The sequence below is a fragment of the Chelonia mydas genome, chromosome 7 (assembly GCF_015237465.2).
Source record: "Chelonia mydas isolate rCheMyd1 chromosome 7, rCheMyd1.pri.v2, whole genome shotgun sequence".
Lineage (NCBI taxonomy): Eukaryota > Metazoa > Chordata > Testudines > Cheloniidae > Chelonia > Chelonia mydas.
Window position 1 is genome coordinate 27443969 of NC_057853.1, and position 21603 is coordinate 27465571.

Here is a 21603-nt window from a genome sequence, read left to right on the forward strand (position 1 = left end):
CATCATCTAGTCCAAACCCCTGCTCAAAGCAGGACCAACCCCAACTAAATCATCCCAGCCAGGGCTTTGTCAAGCCAGGCCTTAAAAACCTCTAAGGATGGAGGTTCCACCACCTCCCTAGGTAACCCATTCCAGTGCTTCACCACCCTCCTAGTGAAATAGTTTTTTCCTAATATCCAACTTAGACCTCCAGCACTGCAGTTTGAAACCACTGCTGCTGCTGCTGTCATCTGCCACCACTGAGAACAGCCTAGCTCCATCCTCTTTGGAACCCCCCTTCAGGTGGTTGAAGGCTGCTACCAAATCCCCCCTCACTCTTCTCTTCTGTAGACTAAATAATTCCAATTCCCTCAGCCTCGCCTCATAAATCATGTGCCCCAGCCCCCTAATCATTTTCGTTGCCCTCTGCTGGACTCTCTCCAATTTGTCCACATCCTTTCTGTAGTGGGGGGCCCAAAACTGGATGCAGTACTCCAGATGTGGCTTCACCAGTGCCAAATAGAGGGAAATAATCACTTCCCTCGATCTGCTGGCAATGCTCCTACTAATGCAGTCCAATATGCCGTTAGCCTTCTTGGCAACAAGGGCACACTGCTGACTCCTATCCAGCTTCTCATCCACTGTAATCCTCAGGTCCTTTTCTGCAGAACTGCCACTTAGCCAGTCGGTCCCCAGCCTGTAGCGGTGCATGGGATTCTTCGTTCCTAAGTGCAGGACTCTGCACTTGTCCTTGTTGAACCTCATCAGATTTCTTTTGGCCCAAGCCTCCAATTTGTCTAAGTCACTCTGGACCCTATACCTACCCTCCAGCGTATCTACATCTCCCCACAGCTTAGTGTCATCTGAAAATTGGCTGAGGGTGCAATCCATCCCATCATCCAGATCATTAATAAAGATGTTGAACAAAACTGGCCCCAGGACCGATCCCTGGGGCACTCCACTTGATACCGGCTGCCAACTAGACATCAATCTGTTGATCACTACCCGTTGAGCCTGACAATCTAGCAAGCTTTCTATCCACCTTGTCATCCATTCATCCAATCCATACTTCTTTAACTTACTGGCAAGAATACTGTGGGAGACCATATCAAAAGCTTTGCTAAAGTCAAGATATATCACATCCACTGCTTTCCCCATATCCACAGAGCCAGTGGACAGTGTGTGCTGCAGATTATTGACTAGACCTTCCAAATTAGCAGAACTCAAATACTCATGCTCTGGGATTTTACACAGTTCTCTTACCACCTGAAGCACAAAGAAAAACTTGCTGCCTTCTTGGAGAAAAGGAGCATAATTATTGGAGCACAGCTCTTCCTAAATTTGGCTGTCATTCTCCTAGAACCCAGCACACAGACTTCTCATGGACTGCTGGCCAGTTCCTCTAATTTGTCTGAAAAAAGCATGCCCCCCGCTAATTTGGTAAAATGTGTTGTAATGTAGATTGTGATAAAGGAGAGGAAAAATAAAAGAAATTGGATTTACCATTTTTAGGTATCTAAAAAAGTATGTGTATGTTTTAATGTTAGCTGTTATATGTACAAGAAAAATACCTTTGTCATCAAATCCCTTTCAATAGGTACATCACATTTCTCACACTCATAGAGAAGTATGGTATATTTGGTCCCAAGGCTACTTGTTGTAAAATTCACTTCCACTTCTGCCTCTGTTTTACATGCAGTTATATTTGGATTCCACAGACTTCCTGTGGGTTGTAAAGAATACAGTTTAAAATTCTTAATAACTGCCTACGTGCTGAAAGTTGTTCCCATTTGAATGTAGTGCTCGTAAAAGGTGCCAGACTGACAGCCCAAGAGACTGGCTGCCTGTTTGGACAGCATGGGCAGTGGGAAAACAATTGCCCCACAGTGCCCTAATTCTGACCAGCGGAGACAACCTTTAGAAGTGAGAAAACAGGCTAAATTCCACACTTGTTGGCCTCTCTGCTGAAATGCCCTACTGGGGGGAGAGGGGTGTGTGTCTCAGAGTGGCAAGTCAGAAGAGTGGTTGGTCAAAGTAGCTATGTTGCTGCTGAGTTCAGGCACTGATATTTTAAAATGAAAGTGGCAAACATGTCCCGCATATTTAAGACTCAAACAAATTCACAAAGGCTTTTTAGCCTCCTCCCTACCAGATCCTGTATGGAATTCCTTTGCCTCATCACAGGTGCCTTTTGCAATCTAGGACCTGTCCAGTGGTAACTGGACTAACTCTACCATCTTATAAACACATGCCAAATTAATCTCTCGATCCCACAATATATTAGATTAGGAAGTATGGAAATATCCTCTAATTTAGACTGTGCCTACTGCTACTTTAGGAATGTGCAGGATTCTCAAACTTCTGATTTCAGGGGAATTCAAATTTGGTACCAGAAGCAAGATTCAGATTTAGGTCTCTGATTTAGGTTCCTATTTAACAGCAGCAGCATTCACTCCATCCCTTCATAGCTGGGATTGCGGATTCTTTATTACAAAGAATGTCCAAAAGGATACAAGGAGGGCTGTTTGTCAAAACTACAGGGGACAAGATAGTTTGATTTCAATATTTGCACATTTACATGGGATTTTTTTATTTAATTAGTCTCAAAGGGCAGATAGTCCCTTATGGGCCTATTCAAGGTTGGATAAATATAAGCTTGTGAAGAGTTATGAGCAGTTTTCTTTCTTCTCATTGACTGCATGTATATCCTGGCACTGAAATTGGCCCCAACGTGTTCATCCCCCCTTTTCAGTATTTTAAAGGTTTTATAAGGTAGAAAATAAATACCAAGATTGTCCATATTGCTACATTTGTGAAAATAAATCCAAAGATACATCTATTGCACTTACCCACTTCTATGCAACTTTTGCTGTATTTCATTACATTATCTTTACAACCTGTGGATTTAAATGGATTTTATATATTTTAGCAAATATATTATCTCTTTGCAGCTATATATTTTCATTGAAGCCTATCACGTGCGCATATGAAGTTATTTCTCACCAACAAACTGTAGATATCACAATTAGAGTTATTTGCATTCCTGGGCAGCTCCTATGAAATGAGCTCCACAAGCAGCATTCTCATCTCCTCATTTAGTTCTCCCATTTTGGAAGTGTAACATCCTTCTCCCTTGTCTCACGCACAAAAATGTGGGCAGCTCTGCTTATGTATGCAGGTAACCACGCTACAGACACATGATTCTCTTCAGATAAAATCTTCTGGTGGCAATTTATGAACCCAAACAAAAAAAACTTGGCCTTTCTGATAGCATTAGAAGCCTCTTCACACGTAATACATGCATCTACCTCCACTAAGAAGGTTGGTCCCCCCACTACAGAAGGGATGTGGACAAGTTGGAGAGAGTCCAGCAGAGGACAATGAAAATGGTTAGGGGGCTGGGACACATGACTTATGAGGAGAGGCTGAGGGAACTGGGATTATTTAGTCTGCAGAAGAGAAGAGTGAGGGGGAATTTGATAGCAGCCTTCAACTACCTGAAAAGCGGTGCCAAAGAGGATGGTGCTAAGCTGTTCTCAGTGGTGGCAGATGACAGAACAAGAAGCAATGGTCTCAAGTTGCAGTGGGGGAGGTCTAGGTTGGATATTAGGAAAAACCATTTCACTGGGAGGGTGGGAAGCACTGGAATGGGTTATCTAGGGAGGTGGTGGAATCTCTATCCTTAGAGGTTTTTAAGGCCTGGCTTGACAAAGCCCTGGCTGGGATGATTTAGCTGGGCATTGGTCCTGCTTTGAGCAGGGGGTTGGACTAGATGACCTCCTGAGGTCTCTTCCAACCCTTATATTCTATTATATTACCACAGTTAAAAAAAAAAAAAGGCCCCTGAATTGCTTCCTCTGCTTTTTAATTATCTAATTCCCAGCAGTTAAAAATCTAAACAAGAAAAGAAAAGACAAGGCCATGCTTGCTTACAGTGATTTAAAAACAAAGTGAACATAGTGCTTTTTAAAGATGCTAAATTGACAGCCCTGGAAGAGGACAATCCTCTATCTGTCTACAGAACAAGTACAGCACAGGCAGCACCTTAACCCTGGTGGGGGGAAGTACAAATCTAGATGTGAAGGTAGTGTGGATACCCATATAGCTTCCTGAGTGCCAAGATGGATGCCAGTTGTAGTATCACTTGTGATGGTGCTTGTTGTGGTATGGAAACCTTGTTCACTTGGAACAAATACTCATTTCACAGAGTCACCAAACAAGGATTGGTCACTCAGAATCACCTGAGCCATCTGGCCCCACTTTTTGAACACTTAGCCTATTACCAAGCTGCCTTATAATTTTAGAGAAAGCTTAATATTCTTGATTAGTTTATTAAGAACTAAAAGTGAGAATAAAGTTAGCCACAGGTGTGACATCATAAAAAAAAAAATCTACAAAGCCGACAGTTTTCTGCTTTAAAAAACTGACTTTACCTGTTACTAGAAGTTAGAGAGAAAGAAAGTAGGAAGAGAAAGGAGAGCTTGGATGGAAAAAGTAACTAAGGATGTGTTATTAAAGCTGAATTAATTATCTCTGCATCTGCATGTTTATTATGCAGTCTGTTTAAATATAAAAATACATTTGTTTTTGTTGATTCCTAGCTTTTCAAAACATCCTATACAATAAAGTCTGGAAATAATTTAGTATCATAAATGAGATTTTCATATGAACCAGGTTAAATAGAGACTGGTAAATTACCTGGTGAAGTTAACATGATGGATTTTGATGGAGAATCCTCATATATATTTGCTGGGGGAAGGTTGTAAGCACTGACAGAATAAGATATTTCTGGTTCTACAGGGAATCCAATGTAGTGGAACTGCCACTAAAACAAAACAATTAAAACAGCAGTTTTGAGGGCCAAATTCTTCTTTCAGTTATGCTTGGCAACTTCAGTGAACTCTGTGAGCTGTGCTGGTATAACTGAGAAGAGAATTTTCCTCTCAAATCATTAAATACTGAGAGAGATGTACATTGAAACAGTGAAAAATATAATTTTAAGGTACATAGAATGTCTGAGATACACACTGCTGTGAAACTTGTTTGGTTCTTAAGATCCTGATACCAAAAATCATTCAGTAACTTTTCCAATATCAGTTTATGCCTGGTAGAATAACAAATTTCATTTCCAATCCTATATACTTGGAAAGCACTGTATTCAGAATAAGACATCCAAATCCAGCTTTGAAAACCCAGGGTTTCTCTTCATCTTAGTAATAATTAAAAAACAACAACTAACATTTGAAAGATACCACAAAGCTAATCATCCCTGTCATTTTCATGCATTCACGGGAGCCAGATCAGGCATATTTGGGGAGGTAGAAGTGCAGAAAGAAGGAGCAATGGCTTCACATCAAGCTGTCCTAGTTCCTCAGTCTTTTAGAAATTCACCACTGGTGTATCATGGGCTTGGGGTTCCACAAGATTGGAGAGGGCAGTTTGGGAGGAGGGCTGCCATCCAGGATACCATCCCCTACCCTCTGATCGTGAAATGAAAGATAATACTGAACGAGTCTGTATTATCTCATATTGGCTGCCCCTTTGTACTGTGAGCTCCAAAACACAGAGACAGCATGGGAGCAGAACTTATTGGGGAGACATGCTGCCACGGGAAAAGGCGCAGCTAGGTCCTCCACACAGCTTTTCCCTCTGCCAGTGTCTGAAAAAATGCAGGTTTGTACAGCTAAACCCGTTTTACTAAATTTTCTGAAGGAGTCCAATTCACAGCTCATTCTTTATCAGCCCTCTGTGCATTAACTGTGGCACAGAGGAATGATCTGGCCTTAATTTTTAAATGACACCTCCCTACTCTCTCCTCCCGAACAACAACAAATGACAAAATAATCACTTTTTTTAAAATGTTCTTACTCTTCTATTCCCAAGCATGGTTTGACTTTGAAACTTCTCTGTGTAATTGCACCGAACACACTCAAAATGTTCTCTAGTTCCTTTACTCATCACACAGATCTTTGTAGCTGTGAGTTCTTTGATGCTGGCTGGAAGTAAAGAAGAAAAAATGGTATTCATAGATATAAATATTTGCATAGATCTTTGCTGCTCATACATAAAGAAATAAAATAAACCGTGTGCAGTATTAAACAGAGAAAACTATAGTGATACAATAGATCCTTGCATAAACTAATGAGAGCAATGATATTTTAAGGTTGTCATGATACTCTTAACCCTCTGGCTCTATTTACAGTATAAACCATGGTCTTAGCTATCACCATGTTTTTGTAATAACCAGTTGTTGCCAGACTCATCTGACCAAGTTAAAACAAACTTGACTAAGTTAAGTCCATAACGCATCTCTTTTCACAGCTCAATCATATGTATACAGTACATCTATAACTACAACACTAACTTTTATGTGTAGCAGTGCACTCTGGGAAAATCTAGGCAGCTATCCCAGAGTGCCGTAGCAAGGTTAGAGCATCAGTAGCAATACGTGAGGTAATATGCTCTGGGATGTCCTTCTACCAAAAAGCTGTGAGGAAGAAAAAGAGGCCATACACATGTATTATTAGGTGGGTTCTCCATATACAGCAAAGAAACAATGTTATGAACTGGTTAAAGAAAAACAACTATAAACCAGCATAAGCCATTATGGCTAGGCTGGCATATGATTAGCTGCTGTGCTTACTAACTGTTTATTAACTATATTGTGTGTGTATGATTAGAGCCAACTATGTCACTAACAAGTTACAAACTTAGTTAAAAGTTTGCTGCTGGAATATACCAGCTACATTCACCTCAGTGATGCATACAGCACTGTGAAATCAGTGAATACTTCACCCACAGCCCCGAAGCTTATTCATGAGATTTTCCCTCTACAAGGTTACAAAAAAGAGAGGGGGCTTAAAATGAAGCCTGGAGCCAGTTGAGTTTAAAAAAACAATCTTTGATAGTGGCACATCAACTCCTACATTGACACTTATCACAACATATGTAGAGTTCTAGTGGTTTGTACTAAAAATGAAAAATGCTTAAAATATTGAGATTTTTTTGAGTACAAAGCAATGTCTGATTTCTAAAACTGTATTTCCATTACATTTGTACTAACATGACTATCCTTTGATTTGCATGCACATGTATGTGCTAGGAATTGCCATGACAAAGATCACAGTAACTATGATTAAATGTTAGAGCAGTGGTTTTCAAACTTCATTGTACCAAGGCCCTCTTCTGACAACAAAAATTACTACATGACTCCAGACCAGGGGCAGAGTCGGGGTGGAGCATGAGCCCTGCCACCCTGGCTGAAGCCCTTGGGCTTTGGCTTCAGCCCTGGGACCCCAGCAAGTCTAACGCTGGCCCTGGCAACCCCATTAAAATGGGGTTGCGACCCACTTTGGGGTCCCGACCCACAGTTTGAGAACCGCTCTGTTAGAGCAAACTGCACAATCCTCTGAACCCCCTGACCACATGATTCAGTTACTACTGTTAACAAAAGAAAAAATCATATGTGGGGGATGGGGAGAGTGGGAGGTAGAGAGGAATTGAAAAATGAACAAACAATGACTTTTAAGGTTGTGGTTTGTTGGCTAGAAAGCATGCCTGCAAGAGATTAACTGTAACTCAGGCCCTATGCTACCAGCACTCCCAGCTATCTTTGAGACACCACTGACTTCCTGAGGAAACTACAATCCATCGGTGATCTTCCTGAAAACTGCATCCTGGCCACTATGGACGTAGAAGTCCTCTACACCAACATTCCACACAAAGATGGACTACAAGCCGTCAGGAACAGTATCCCCGATAATGTCACGGCAAACCTGGTGGCTGAACATTGTGACTTTGTCCTCACCCATAACTATTTCACATTTGGGGACAATGTATACCTTCAAATCAGCGGCACTGCTATGGGTACCTGCATGGCCCCAAAGTATGCCAACATTTTTATAGCTGACTTAGAACAACGCTTCCTCAGCTCTCGTCCCCTAATGTCCCTACTCTACTTGTACTACTTTGATGACATCTTCATCATCTGGACCCATGGAAAAGAAGCCCTTGAGGAATTCCACCATGATTTCAACAATTTCCATCCCACCATCAACCTCAGCCTGGACCAGTCCACACAAGAGATCCACTTCCTGGACACTACGGTGCTAATAAGCGATGGTCACATAAACACCACCCTATACCGGAAACCTACTGACCGCTATGCCTACCTACATGCCTCCAGCTTTTATGCAGACCACACCACACGATCCATTGTCTACAGCCAAGCTCTATGATACAACCGCATTTGCTCCAACCCCTCAGACAGAGACAAACACCTACAAGATCTCTATCAAGCGTTCTTACAACTACAATACCCACCTGCTGAAGTGAAGAAACAGATTGACAGAGCCAGAAGAGTACCCAGAAGTTACCTACTACAGGACAGGCCTAACAAAGAAAATAACAGAACGCCACTAGCCATCACCATCAGCCCCCAACTAAAACCTCTCCAACGTTTCATCAAGGATCTACAACCTATCCTGAAGGAGGACCCATCACTCTCACAGATCTTGGGAGACAGGCCAGTCCTTGCTTACAGACAGCCCCCCAACCTGAAGCAAATACTCACCAGCAACCACACACCACACAACAGAACCACTAACCCAGGAACCTATCCTTGCAACAAAGCCCGTTGCCAACTGTGTCCACATATCTATTCAGGGGACACCATCATAGGGCCTAATCGCATCAGCCACACTATCAGAGGCTCGTTCACCTGCACATCTACCAATGTGATATATGCCATCATGTGCCAGCAATGCCCCTCTGCCATGTACATTGGCCAAAGCAGGCAGTCTCTACGTAAAAGAATAAATGGACACAAATCAGACGTCAAGAATTATAACATTCAAAAACCAGTCAGAGAACACCTCAGTCTCTTTGGTCACTTGATTACAGACCTAAAAGTGGCAATTCTTCAACAAAAAAACTTCAAAAACAGACTCCAACAAGATAGTGCTGAATTGGAATTAATTTGCAAACTGGATACAATTTACTTAGGCTTGAATAAAGACTGGTAGTGGATGGGTCATTACACAAAGTAAAACTATTTCCCCATGTTTATTCCGCCCGCCCCCGCTGTTCCTCAGACGTTCTTGTCACCTGTTGGAAATGGCCCACCTTGATTATCACTACAAAAGGTTCCCCCCCCCACCCCGTTCTCCTGCTGGTAATAGTTCACCTTACCTGATCACTCTCATTACAGTGTGGATGGTAACACCCATTGTTTCATGTTCTCTGTGTATATAAATCTCCCCACTGTATTTTCCACTGCATGCATCCGATGAAGTGAGCTGTAGCTCACAAAAGCTTATGCTCAAATAAATTTGTTAGTGTCTAAGGTGCCACAAGTCCTCCTTTTCTTTTTGCGGACACAGACTAACATGGCTGCTACTCTGAAACCTATAATTGATGGTTGATGGTCTCAATCCACTTCCCATTTGACAAGTGTCCCACATGAGAAAACTCACCAGCACAGTCGTCAACAACTGACACCATGGTTAGTAGTTTCTATGGAGAAGCCAAGTGTCAAATGGGCCATGCAGACAGACTTGCTCTTAAAAGTGTTTCCTTCCATTCAAGACAGAGAAAAGATGGCAGGGCAGCATAAAGAAGCTTTCACTGCCACTATTCCTGTTGTGTGCTTGGAGGATATCGGTGTTCAGGGCTGTTAATGCAACATGCTTCACAAGCACTAAATTCAAAAGGAAATATTATATTGTATAGTCTTATGTACTTGGATGTCACACCTACCATCCATGCTGAGGGTCCAGCTGATATTTATAAGATATGACCTGAAGTGTGTCTCCACTTCTGTTTCAATTAACTGGGCAGTGAGATTATGAAGATCTGCCGGTGTTAGATTGTACCACTTTCTCAACTCATGAGCAGGACCTTGCAAAGATGAGTAGACATGAGTTAAAAGTAGAGCAGCTACCTAGTATTTAAACACATTCCATATTGTCAATCAGTCTGTGAATTCTACTGGTATTTTTCACCTACTTATGAAAATAATCACTTTTTGTGTCTCAGAAACAAGAATTTACCATTAGGAAAACCACTCCTCTCCCATGCACCCAGCAGATTCTGTTTCTGACACTAACAGTTCATTTCAAAAACTCTGATTGTTTGTTCTTATGTAACTAAATGATACATTCTTTTCATGTGCTGAGAAACTTCAAATCAGATATATCTTATAAAGTCAGTCTGAGCATAAGTTTGGAAATCATGTACATTGACGACATTTGCAGTGTCTTTCCTGTATTAATAAGCACATTTAACTGCATTTAATGTAAACCAGGGTTTTTTGGTTTTTTTTACCAAGAAATAGAGCAATATCTAAAATATGGAGGTGGGAGGGGGGGAATGTCCTCCCAATGCCATCAACACAAATGAGATATCTCCAGGCTCTAAACTAGTACTGCTCCTGAGACAGTATTGTGAGCTGGGACAATGTAGCTGTACTCAGGGTCTCCTGTAAGAGATCAGAAATTCTGCAATGAATGAATAAAGATACAGAACTACCTTCTCTGCTGTGGTAGTGGCTGAAACCACCCATACTATGTCAGTGTACCTGGCCAACAGTCAAGTGGGAGACAGTTTGGAAGGGAGTCAAGTACTTGATAGAGACTGAGAAAAGAGATGGAGAAAATCTATCCAACTGGAAACTGTCTCTTATCAGAGAGAGAAAGCTTTAAAAAAAAGAAAAGTCAACGCTAATAGCAAAGTGGCAGGAGCAAGGCTCACCTTATCAGGCAGCGTGCCGTAGGGGTGTCACATTTGTATAATTTTTGGTGGTGCCCAAGCAGAGCCATCCCGTCCATAGGACGGACTGGGGCAACTGCCCTGGGCCCCACGCTTTGGGTGGCCCCGTGCTTCAGGGGGACACCAGGCCCCCTGCTAGCCCCCCAGGCCGCCCTGGACCCCGCACCTCCATGAAGCACGGGGCAGGGGTAGTGTTGCATGACGGACACTTGACAAAATTACCGGACTTAGTGATTTTTTTGGGGGGTGGGGGTTATTATGTCATTCAGTCATTCAACCCCTAAAAAAGCACAGAATTTTCCACACTGAAAAAAAACCCAGTAACCTAGCTAATAATAAAATAATAATAATAATAATAATAAATTAAACTCACATAATTAATTTAAAATGTGTGTATATTGAATATGAGATTATTACATGAGAAATGAAAATGAGCTTGCTTTGGGATTTTACAAGGCACTTATATCATTTAAACACATTTGGTACCCTGAGTAATGATAACACTTCTTGCAAATCACATAAATAAGGAACCCATGGTCCCCTTCCCTCACCCCATTGCAAAGGCACAGGGGTTATTGCTGGCTGCCCTAGGGTTGCAGAAAACCCTATGGGCAAAACATATGGAAAGAAGGGGATCAATTTATACAGAGGGCTGAAGGGGGACTCCCATCGTGCATTAATTAACACTTAATAAATACATCAAAATTAAATACATTACAGAGATAAGAACCTGTAATGATAGACTTTACTTCATGAGAAGCTCCAGAGAAAGCAATGGTAGGGTGAATCCTAGGGAGACCAAAGGGGCTGGTAGAGGGAGCAGACAGAAAACAAGGGTAGAAGCAGAGTCGCTGCAGGATTGACCCAATCTTGTGCCTCTCCCCTGTGGGTGAAAACACTGATCACGATCACTATAGGAGGGAACAATAGAATAGAATACCCAGAAGAATGAATGACTTGAGGACAATTTCCTGAAGGGACCTTACCCTTCCAGGGGTTTTCTAGCTCCAACAACATTTACGTTTCTATATAACGTAGTTTGGCACACAGAAATAAAAATCTGCACATCTTCAATGTGTTTTTGGGCCAATGGAAAAACCAGGTACAATAAATGACTTTGAAAATTGCCTATGAAACTGAGTTAACAAAATAAATGAGCTTATGAACAACCAGAAAATATACTTCTCAAGTGAAAAACTATAAATGGACTTCTTTGTAAAGAAATTGTAAGTTTCCTTACACGAAAAGCCACAAACTGCCTGGAAAGGACAATTAGATTGAATTACTTAGATTCATAGATATTTAGGTCAGAAGGGACCACTTGCTTCTGTGAAATTAAATACCCAGAGAATTGCTGTGCCTGTGATGATGACTGGGGCTTGCTCATCTGTGGCTCCCCCTCCCCCTGCTGTGGAGACACGGTCAGGCAGGCTGCCTCAGGTGCAGCTCCCATAAGCCGTGATGGCCAACGGGTTGGGAGCCTCCCGGCCAATGAGCTTGGGAGGGGAAGACTGTAGTGAGCAGGGGAGGCAGGGGGGAGGGGAGCTGTCTCTGGAGGCACAAAGGGGGGGCTCTCTGGAGAGGGGGTGATGGGGGCACAGGGGCAGGTGGGGGAGTCTTTTGGGGGGGCAAAGGGTTGTGTGGGTCTCTGTGGGGTGGGGGGGAGTGATGGACGGAGCCAGCTGCAGCCTGGGTCTGGTCTGCGGCGGGGGGAGGGTTGCTATAACCCCCCCAGGAAGCCACCTCAGTACTTAATGCCAGCCCCTGGGTGCCCATCACTGCTCCTCCCCCGCCCCATCTGTCTGTCCCCACAGCTGTGTGTGCCTGTCCCTTTCTGGGCTGGGAGCTGGCTCAGCGACTCTCTGCAGCACGCAGGGACGTGGGGGGAGGAGGGTGGCTGTCCCTGGGGTGAGAGTGCCCCCCGTTGCCAAGCCAGGGCGCGGGGCCCCCCAAAGCACGGGGCCTGGGGCCCAAACATTGGTGGAGCCGGGCCCACCTTCATGAATATTGATGGTGCAGGGGCACCACGCCCATATTACTCGCTGCCTAAACCTGAATAATCACAGATTAGCTATTTTTAATTAGGTACCTCTTTTAACAGTGTAAAGAGATCCATTTTATTTATACATACCAGTTTCAAAGCCACAGTTAATAGACTGTAAGAAAGAAAACAGCATTAAAATAAAACAAACTAAAAGAAGACAGATCTACTCTAAAGATAGAAATTCCCTATACTTTTAACATATTAAAATCCCAACTTTAAAGAGACAGCATTAACTTGAAACAAAATCATACTTCTCCCTGAAAATTATGTACATACTATAGTTACAAGCACTGTCTAAAATTTCTAACACTGAAATAAATTAGAGAATAAAATTATTGCTCTTTTTAAAACACAGGTTGCTTTACTTTAAATAAAAATATCCTGCCAGAAGTATAATCAGTTTAACAGTTTCCCTTGAAGGCTGGTCAACTTCTCCTTGCTGCAAAGACTCAAATATCAACAGAGGAGAAGAAAAATCCATATATGATATTTAAAGATTAATTTTTAAAATTCATGACATACTATGTAATGTATGGTTTCAGAGTAGCAGCCGTGTTTGTCTGTATTCGCAAGAAGAAAAGGAGTACTTGTGGCACCTTAGAGACTAACAAATTTATTTGAGCATAAGCTTTCATGAGCTACAGCTCACTTCATCGGATGCATTCAGTGGAAAATACAGTGGGGAGATTTATATACATAGAGAACATGAAGCAATGGGTGTTACCATACACACTGTATGTATTTCCTTCAGAAAATGACAGAAGTGCACCTTTAGGTCGTTGTTTCAATCATTTCTACAAGATTCTAACTCTATAAATATGCTGCTCTGTGTTTGCTAGTTTGCAGAATGAGGATGGACTGATGTAAAAAGCAACGTAGCCTTCTTACTTTTTTTCTTTTTCATTCTGCATTTTACATGTCCTTTTCATAGCAAAGTTGTAGTGCACAATGACATTTTGTGACTAATGACACTTGGACATGACAGACTATATTCCAGTTTAACGGCACGGACCCAGAAGAGAAGATCCTAAGACTGTGAAATGTTGCCTGCTAGCAAAATGTTTTCACCTCACACTGACATCTTTTAACATGGGGTTGAATGGCATCTAAGCACTGTGCAATAGAGCATCAGAGTCCGAATGAAAACACAACCAACCCACATAAAGCCAGCCAGAACCAAAGAATCTGCCACCTATTTATCTAGCAGAATTTAGGGGATGGTGAGGCCTAAAATTATCTGGAGCCACGTTTTTGAGGTACTGTTGTGCCTGGATGTCTAGGGATTTTGGTGCAATAGGAGCAGCTATTGTAAAAAAAGATATTGAAAGGGATATAAATCCTCACGCTTTGGAGTTTAAACCAATCTCTATGAGGCTGTGGGTTAGGACGAGACCTTCATAGTAGGTTATTATCCAACATCTGCCTACTGCTAGGTTTCTTTCACCTGACTGAAACGTCTGATGCTGGCCATTTTTGGAGATAGGATACTGGTTTTTTGTTTGTTTTTTTGGGGGGGGCGGGGGGAACGACTTGACAGTCAGAAGTTACTGAGCAGGAGCACAGCCTGCTCTCATGCCTGTCATACACATATTATACCCTCTCTTTGATAATTCTGCCTCCTCTACCTTCCTTATGACTATCAACAAAAAAACAAAAACAAAAACGAGGAGTACTTGTGTCACCTTACAGACTAACAAATTTATTTGGACATAAGCTGTCATGGGCTTATGCCCAAATAAATTTGTTAGTCTCTAAGGTGCCACAAATACTCCTCGGGGTTTTTTTTTTGCTGATACGGACTAACACCGCTACCACTCTGAAACCTATCAACAGGCATTCTTGGAAAAGCAAATGACAACTCCCCCACTAACCCCCATTAATTTAGGGAAACAAATATACTGACTAATAGGGGCTGGAAGCAGACTCTGCAGATTTAAAGCAGTGTCCCACTCAAACAGGGAGGACGGTTACACAGCTGTTACCACCCACTCTGTGACATCCATCCCTTTCTAGTGCACAAAGAATCAGCCACCTTTTGCACAGATTGGAGTGAAAAGCTCTTCAACTCCATTTGATGGGAATGGGTAGAAGCGGAAGAGGGGTGGGTTATCCTCCCTCCTTGTATCTTACCGGCCAACCTTGTCCCCAGGAACCACAGCTACTCAGCACCAAGCTCAGCAGGACACTGGCTGCTAGAGTCATCTCCACTTGCAGGAGCAATGCACCTTGGCTGAGATTCCCCTCTGCTCTTCCTGGGACTCTACTCACTACAAATCACTGAAAGCCTAAGCTCGGTATCAAGGGCGTAGAGGCCCCTCCACCTCCCTCACAGCCAATGTATTACTCAAAGCCTTTCCCCTCCCACTCCCCCAGATTTGGCCTGTCAGCGAGTCTGAAAACACCGCAGTACAAATCAACCCCTAAAGAGCTTTGGCTCAAAGCCAATACATAAACAGAAGAAGGAATACACTCATTGTAACTTAGAAAAGTCACTTTTACAACACACAAGGAGTAGCAAAAACAAGGCTCAGAGTAAAACCTGACATCCCCCTCCTGGAATCTTTCTGCTGTGCCTAGCTAAGCTGCAAGATCCCTCCCATTCTGGGGAAGCCTATACAATAGCTGAGGTCATGTAATTAATAAAACAAAATATCTTGCTATATTTTCAGCTTTAACTCTTTGCATGCCTCGTTTTCTGGATTTTAGAGCTGCTCACCATGGACAGCAGTGAAGTGGAGTGCTCAGCAACAAAGAGTGATCAAGTCCTCGGACTGAATCCATCCCTGGTGTTACAGGGAAAGAATGGGCTGGTACTCGGTGTTGCTTTTTTGTGAGGCATAAAGAATATGTTTTTTCCGCTCCTTGTTCTTTATGTTAGAAAGTCAGGTCCTGTCTGTGTGATGGGCACTAACATCTGGAGAACTAACACAATAGTGACATCACAGGAACCAAGAGACTGAAACTGACCAATTGAGTGGGGAAGGATTTTTAAGTCTGGCTGCTTGAAAGCTATAGTTTTTGTTTGTTTTTGTTAACCCATATTTAACTATAATAACCAACAAACATTTTGGAGCAAGGATGCCTCTGCCCACCTCTTCAGTTTGGTTTTAGAGCCCACAGTAAAGTTTCTAAAACATTTAGAAGGTCCTCCATCAAATCAGGGAAGATCAGACTTGACATTCTTAAGGTAAAAGAACATGCTGAGAAAAAAATAATCCCAAAAGAAAAAAGTGCCAGACTTGGTTTAATTGCAAGTATAGACAAGGACAAACTGTTCAGCATAATTTCAGAAACATACAGGTCTGGGCATGTGGTATACAAACATACAATTCTGATTTATAGACAAATATACTGTGGCAACTTTATCATCTCAGGTCTGTAGATTTTGGTAATCACATGAGGACTGAGTACCACTCTACACACACTTTAGGAGTAGCTATATTGCTGTAAGTGGCCTCAATGATCTATGTATAGGTGGAACGAAAACATTAGCTAGTTGGCTCTTTGGTCTGTTCTTTCTAAATTACGTAGCAACAGTAATTTAAAAACAAATATCTTTAGAACATTTTTCAACAATTTGAAAGCCAACAAATTTAACACTGATCAAAGATTTACTTTTAACACAAGATACCATTGTGGCCAGTAACTTAGCAGGATTCAAAAAAGGATTAAATATTTTATATGGAAAATATCCACATTTACATTGGATAGAATAAAATAATGAAATGGGTAGAAAATTTATTGTTTCTGTGCATACACTAGCTGACAGAGCTTCTGAAGAAACAGAACAGGTTATTCCAATACACCTTCCTTCACCTTCTTTTGAATCAAACAGCAACCATTGTCAGAGCCAGGATACTGGCCTAGTTGATTACGAGTTGATCTGATTTGGTAAAGCAATTCCTATGTCCTATGTTCCTAACTTACAGGAATGTTAAGGTAGGTTATACATTTGAGGGTAGACTGCTTAACAATATGTTTAAATACATGAAAGAAAAAAAATCAGTACAAAACATGCTTTTTAATAACTTTGAGTAGTCATCTTTTGAATAGGCCATAATGGTCTCAAGTCAATAGCATTGTTGCCCCTGGGGTTTGAGCAGTTAGCCAATATTCAGGGCCATGCTGGGCTGTTTCTGTTAGCAGGATAAATTGATTACATCAATCAAGTATTTCTTTGGTGCAGTCCTGTTTTACAAAGAATTTACACAACGTTCTGTTTCTCTGAACAGTCATTTGTGTATGCACAATGTGCCCAGCCATTTAATGGCATCATCATCAGCCAGGTGGAGAGCCAGTAGCCCGCTGTCGAAATAAATAAGTCGGCCCTGGACACTGTCTGAAGTTGACCACAGCTGCATTGCGAGTCATTAGAAAGCCCCCATTTAAAGAGACTAGCTGCACAGTTGCTCTGTCCTGTTCAAACTGATTCAGAGATGAACACAGGTGGCTTGGCAGATCAAAACCAGGTAGACAGATGATGGGTCGGTGATGAGAGAGTGATTAATGACTGTCATCACTGACCACTTGTTGCACCAAGCAGATTCCACCATCATGTCCTTTTTTGATGGCTGCTGCACATTGAGTGGATGTTTTCAGAGAACTATCCACAATGACTCCAAGATCTCTTTCTTGAGTGGGAACAGCTAATTAAACCCCACCATTTTATATGTATAGTTGGGATTATGTTTTCCAATGTGCATTACTTTGCATTTATCAACACTGAATTTCATCTGCTATTTTGTTGCCCAGTCACCCAGTTTTGTGAAAGCCTTTTGTAACTCTTCGCAGTCTGCTTGGGACTTAGCTATCTTGAATAGTTTTGTATCATCAGCAAATTTTGCCACCTCACTGTTTACCCTTTTTTTCAGATCATTTATGAATATGCTGAATAGGACTGGTCCCAGTACAAACCCCTGAGGGACACCACAATTTACCGCTCTCCATTCTGAAAACTGACCATTTATTCCTACCCTTTGTTTCCTATCTTTTAAGCAGTTACCAATCCATGAGAGGACCTTCCCTCTTATCCCATGACAGCTTACTTTGCTTAAGAGCCTTTGGTGAGGGACCCTGTCAAAGGCTTTCTGAAAATCTAAGTACACTATATCCACTGGATCCCCCATGTCCACATGTTTTTTGACCCCTTCAAAGAATTCTAGTAGATTGGTGAGGCATGATTTCCCTTCACAAAAACCGTGTTGACTTTTCCCCAACAAATCAGGTTCATCTATGTGTCTGACAATTTTATTCTTTACTATAGTTTCAACCAGTTTGCCTTGTACTGAAGTCAGTTGCACCGACCTGTAATTGCCGGTATCATCTCTGGAGCCCTTTTTAAAAATTGGTGTCACATTAGCTATTCTCCAGTCATTTGGTACAGAAGCTGATTTAAATGATAGGTTACAAACTACAGTTAGCAGTTCTTCAATTTCACATTTGAGTTCCTTTAGAACTCTTGGGTGAGTACCATCTAGTCCTGGTGACTTATTACTGTTTAGTTTATCAATTTGTTCTAAAACTTCCTCTAAAAACACCTCAATCTGCGACAGTTCCTCAGATTTGTCACCTAAAAGGAATGGCTCAGGTTTGGGAATTTCTCTCATCCTCAGCCATGAAGACTGATGCAACGAATTCATTTAGTTTCTCCGCAATGGCCTTATTGTCACTGAGTGCTCCTTTAGCATCTCGATCGGCCAGTGGCCCCACTGATTGTTTAGCAGGCTTCCTGCCTCTGAGGTACTTAAAAAAAAAAAGCTATTACTTTTTTACACTTCATTTGCCAGAGTTTATGCTCCTGTCTATTTTCCTCACCAGGATTTAACTTCCACTTTTTAAAGGATGCCTTTGTGTCTTCACTGCTTCTTTTATTTTGTTGTTTAGCCACGGAGGCATTTGTTTGGTTCTCTTACTATGTTTTTTAATTTGGGGTATACATTACCCCACTGCTGGGCAGTGGCTTGCATTGTTTAAGGTATCACTTTGGGCCATTTAATAACTCCCTCATTTAGTGTGAATGAAACGTGGCTACCATGCCCCTCAACTTCAAAGAGGCCTATGATTACCCATAGCTCAAAGACACACTTGCTGGCAGCCAGCAACACGCTCCAGCAAAAGAGTACAATGTGAATTACATAATAACTCAGCAGATTTTATGCTCAAATTTCTTCCCTTCAGTTGAGGTAAGTAAGTATCCAAGAGAAACTGGACTAGAAGAAATAGGCACTTATTTAATACTGGATATTATGTTCAGTGTTAGAATGTTTTATCTGTATCTTTGGCTTATTTATAGTTACTCCTATGTTTGTGAAAGTTTAGCAAGAAGTCTCTCTGCAATGTGACCCCATATTAGCTTGGGAAGGCACTGTGGTCCAATAAGAGTTAGCATTCTTTTCTTCCTCTTTTGCATGGGAAGTTTATAAAAGACTCTTTTGTGTGAATGTGGGAGCGTGGGGGAAGGGAGAGTGTGACTTAGAGTATGCTACAGCCAGATGCTGGAAAGTAAGTTTTCTACTAGTAAGTGAAAAAGGCTGTGTGAATGAAATGGAAACCCTGCCAAGAAGAGAGTTTGTTCCCCCTGGTTTCAGGAGAAGTTCCACTACAAAAACTAAAAGGAGGCAGTCCTGGTTCAGTGAGTTTGTTACATTCTGCAAGCATTTTAAGAGTTGTAGAAGTAGTCCTAAATATGACTGCCTTTTCAATGCAAAACAAGAGAAGCTTTTTTGAGGGATAAACTATATGATAACATTGCGAGTAAGTATTAATCCTTTGTAAGAATGTATGCTACTTCTATAAATCCATGAGGGACCCTCACTTGTGGAGAGTCTACTAGACTTGACTGTGCTATGCAGATTAAATAAATTATTGTTAAAGGTGACCTGCAAAATTTGAAATTTTATTTGCTCCTTTACGACGTATAATAAAAGTTTTTGTAAAGTTTCTTTTCCTGCTCGTTTTTTTACGTTAGCAATATCAGAAAGATCAAGTCTTATCTAACTTTCTTCCCCCTAGTTGACTCATTAGGTAACTAAAAAACCTATTTGCTGACCTCAACTGAAGGGACAAAGGTGTGAGAATCTTTATCAGAGCTTTTCTTTCAAGTCTTTTTCAGGACTTTAAGTTAAATAGTATAACAGTCAGCCTGACATTTCCTTCCCCTAACAATTGTTCAAATTTTAATCTTGTCTTTTGCATGTCATCCTCTTGCTAATCTTCAGGTATCTGTCCATGCCTCCAGCAAAAATAGGGCACACAAAGTGAAAAAATTCTAATGTAAAAAGACAAACAAAAAAAAGCTTTAAAAAACCTTTGGGAAAAGCCCTGGCATTTGTATTTTATTTTTATTTATTTTACCTGTATAATACCTCTGTAATGTCTTTTCTTGTTGTACTTGATCTTTTTAATAAAAAAAGAATGAACCAAACTCAAACTTGTAGTAAATTTTTAGAATATGCCTTTCAGACCTGATTGTGTACCATACATATAGTATCTGTGGAATTTCATAACTGCTCAATATCAGTCTAACATCAGTCAGCCTATTGTGACATTACAGTCCATTATGCTTTTGCTCCATAATCATGGCAATCAACTATTAATAATTCAGTCTCCTTATCCTTGTGTTGCCAGAATATGTCAGTGCTTATGAGATAAGTTACTTATTGTTCAACTCACCAACTCATGATGTCCTGCAGAATCAGGATAATAGGGTCTGTTCTGCAGGGGCTATACATAAACAACTCTCACTACCATCAACAGCTATTATTCATTTGTTGTAATGGAAAATTAGAACCAAGTGTACTCTGAGAGAGGTACAGAGGTGGCATAAATTGATATAGCTATATTGAAGTCAATGGAGTCACAAGTTCTGGCCCTGAACTTTCTTACCAAATGTTAATGGAAAACATTAATGCACATACACAGCAGGAGTCTGTATTTCTAAAGGAAATACTTGGTAGGTTTTTTTTTTCCCCAAAACCATAAAAGTAGTTCATCAACAAAAAGAAACTAATCACCTATAACATTCCATTAAAAATAAAAATATCACTGAACAGAAAGCATATTCTTCTTGGTCTATGTCAAACAAGGAATGTTCCATCCATTTCTCATTAGTTTCAACAGAACAGAAACATCTGACTGAATCATCAGTGGCTTATTCTCTGCTCTTACTATAAATGGTCAGCTTTACATTCTCACCATCACCAGTCATAGCTGTTATTTTCAGTTACTGTAGAACTGAAGACTATCAACCTCACAGTGATCAGGAATGTATTTCTTTTACAATACACTTGACATTTTTAGAGCACATTTTAAAAATTATTTTTCTGGCATTGCTTAAAACTAAGCCTCCCCTTAGATTTTTCCCTCATCTTCATCAGTGGCCAAAGTGAGGAATTAGTTTATATAATACATTCAGGTCCTGATTTTCTTTTCATATGGGAGTAAAATCAGGGGTAACTCCACTTAAGTCAACTCAGTTATACCATTATAAAACCCATGTATGAGAAAAACCAGCCCCTCCATCTCCACTGCTGAGAAATAAACAGTGTTCATATCTTTTATGTGACAGCAGATCACCCAACCACCATGATACAAAATCTGCTAACATTTATGACTACTAGGTCATGCCGTCTGGGCTGCAGGGGAGTGGAGAGGGAAAACCGAGAAGTCTGCTGCTTGCCAGGAGCTAGGATTCACGATGTGATGGAGAGACTGCCGAGAATCATCAAGCCCTCGGATTGCTACCCCTTCCTGCTTCTCCACGTGGGCACCAATGATACTGCCAAGAATGACCTTGAGCAGATCACTGCAGACTA

The 21603-nt window shown here is 41.3% G+C and overlaps 1 protein-coding gene across 6 annotated transcripts in view; it reads right to left on the reverse strand.

The window, feature by feature from the left end:
• IL17RB (interleukin 17 receptor B) overlaps positions 1-21603 on the reverse strand; it is a 37717-nt gene that overhangs the window by 7697 nt on the left and 8417 nt on the right. For 2 of the 6 annotated variants that reach the window (XM_043550456.1, XM_043550455.1), the window contains exons 3-8: positions 12878-12902; positions 9736-9876; positions 5848-5975; positions 4678-4804; positions 2829-2876; positions 1551-1702 (exon numbers count right to left, since the gene is read on the reverse strand). In XM_043550456.1, the coding sequence (XP_043406391.1) occupies positions 1551-1702; positions 2829-2876; positions 4678-4804; positions 5848-5975; positions 9736-9742 (462 nt within the window). In that variant the 5' untranslated portion in view covers positions 9743-9876; positions 12878-12902. Of the gene's footprint in view, positions 1-1550; positions 1703-2828; positions 2877-4677; positions 4805-5847; positions 5976-9735; positions 9877-12877; positions 12903-14920; positions 15117-21603 lie in introns of those variants that run through there. The other 4 variants (XM_027830383.3, XM_043550454.1, XM_037903916.2 and 1 more) reach the window with 4 other exon arrangements.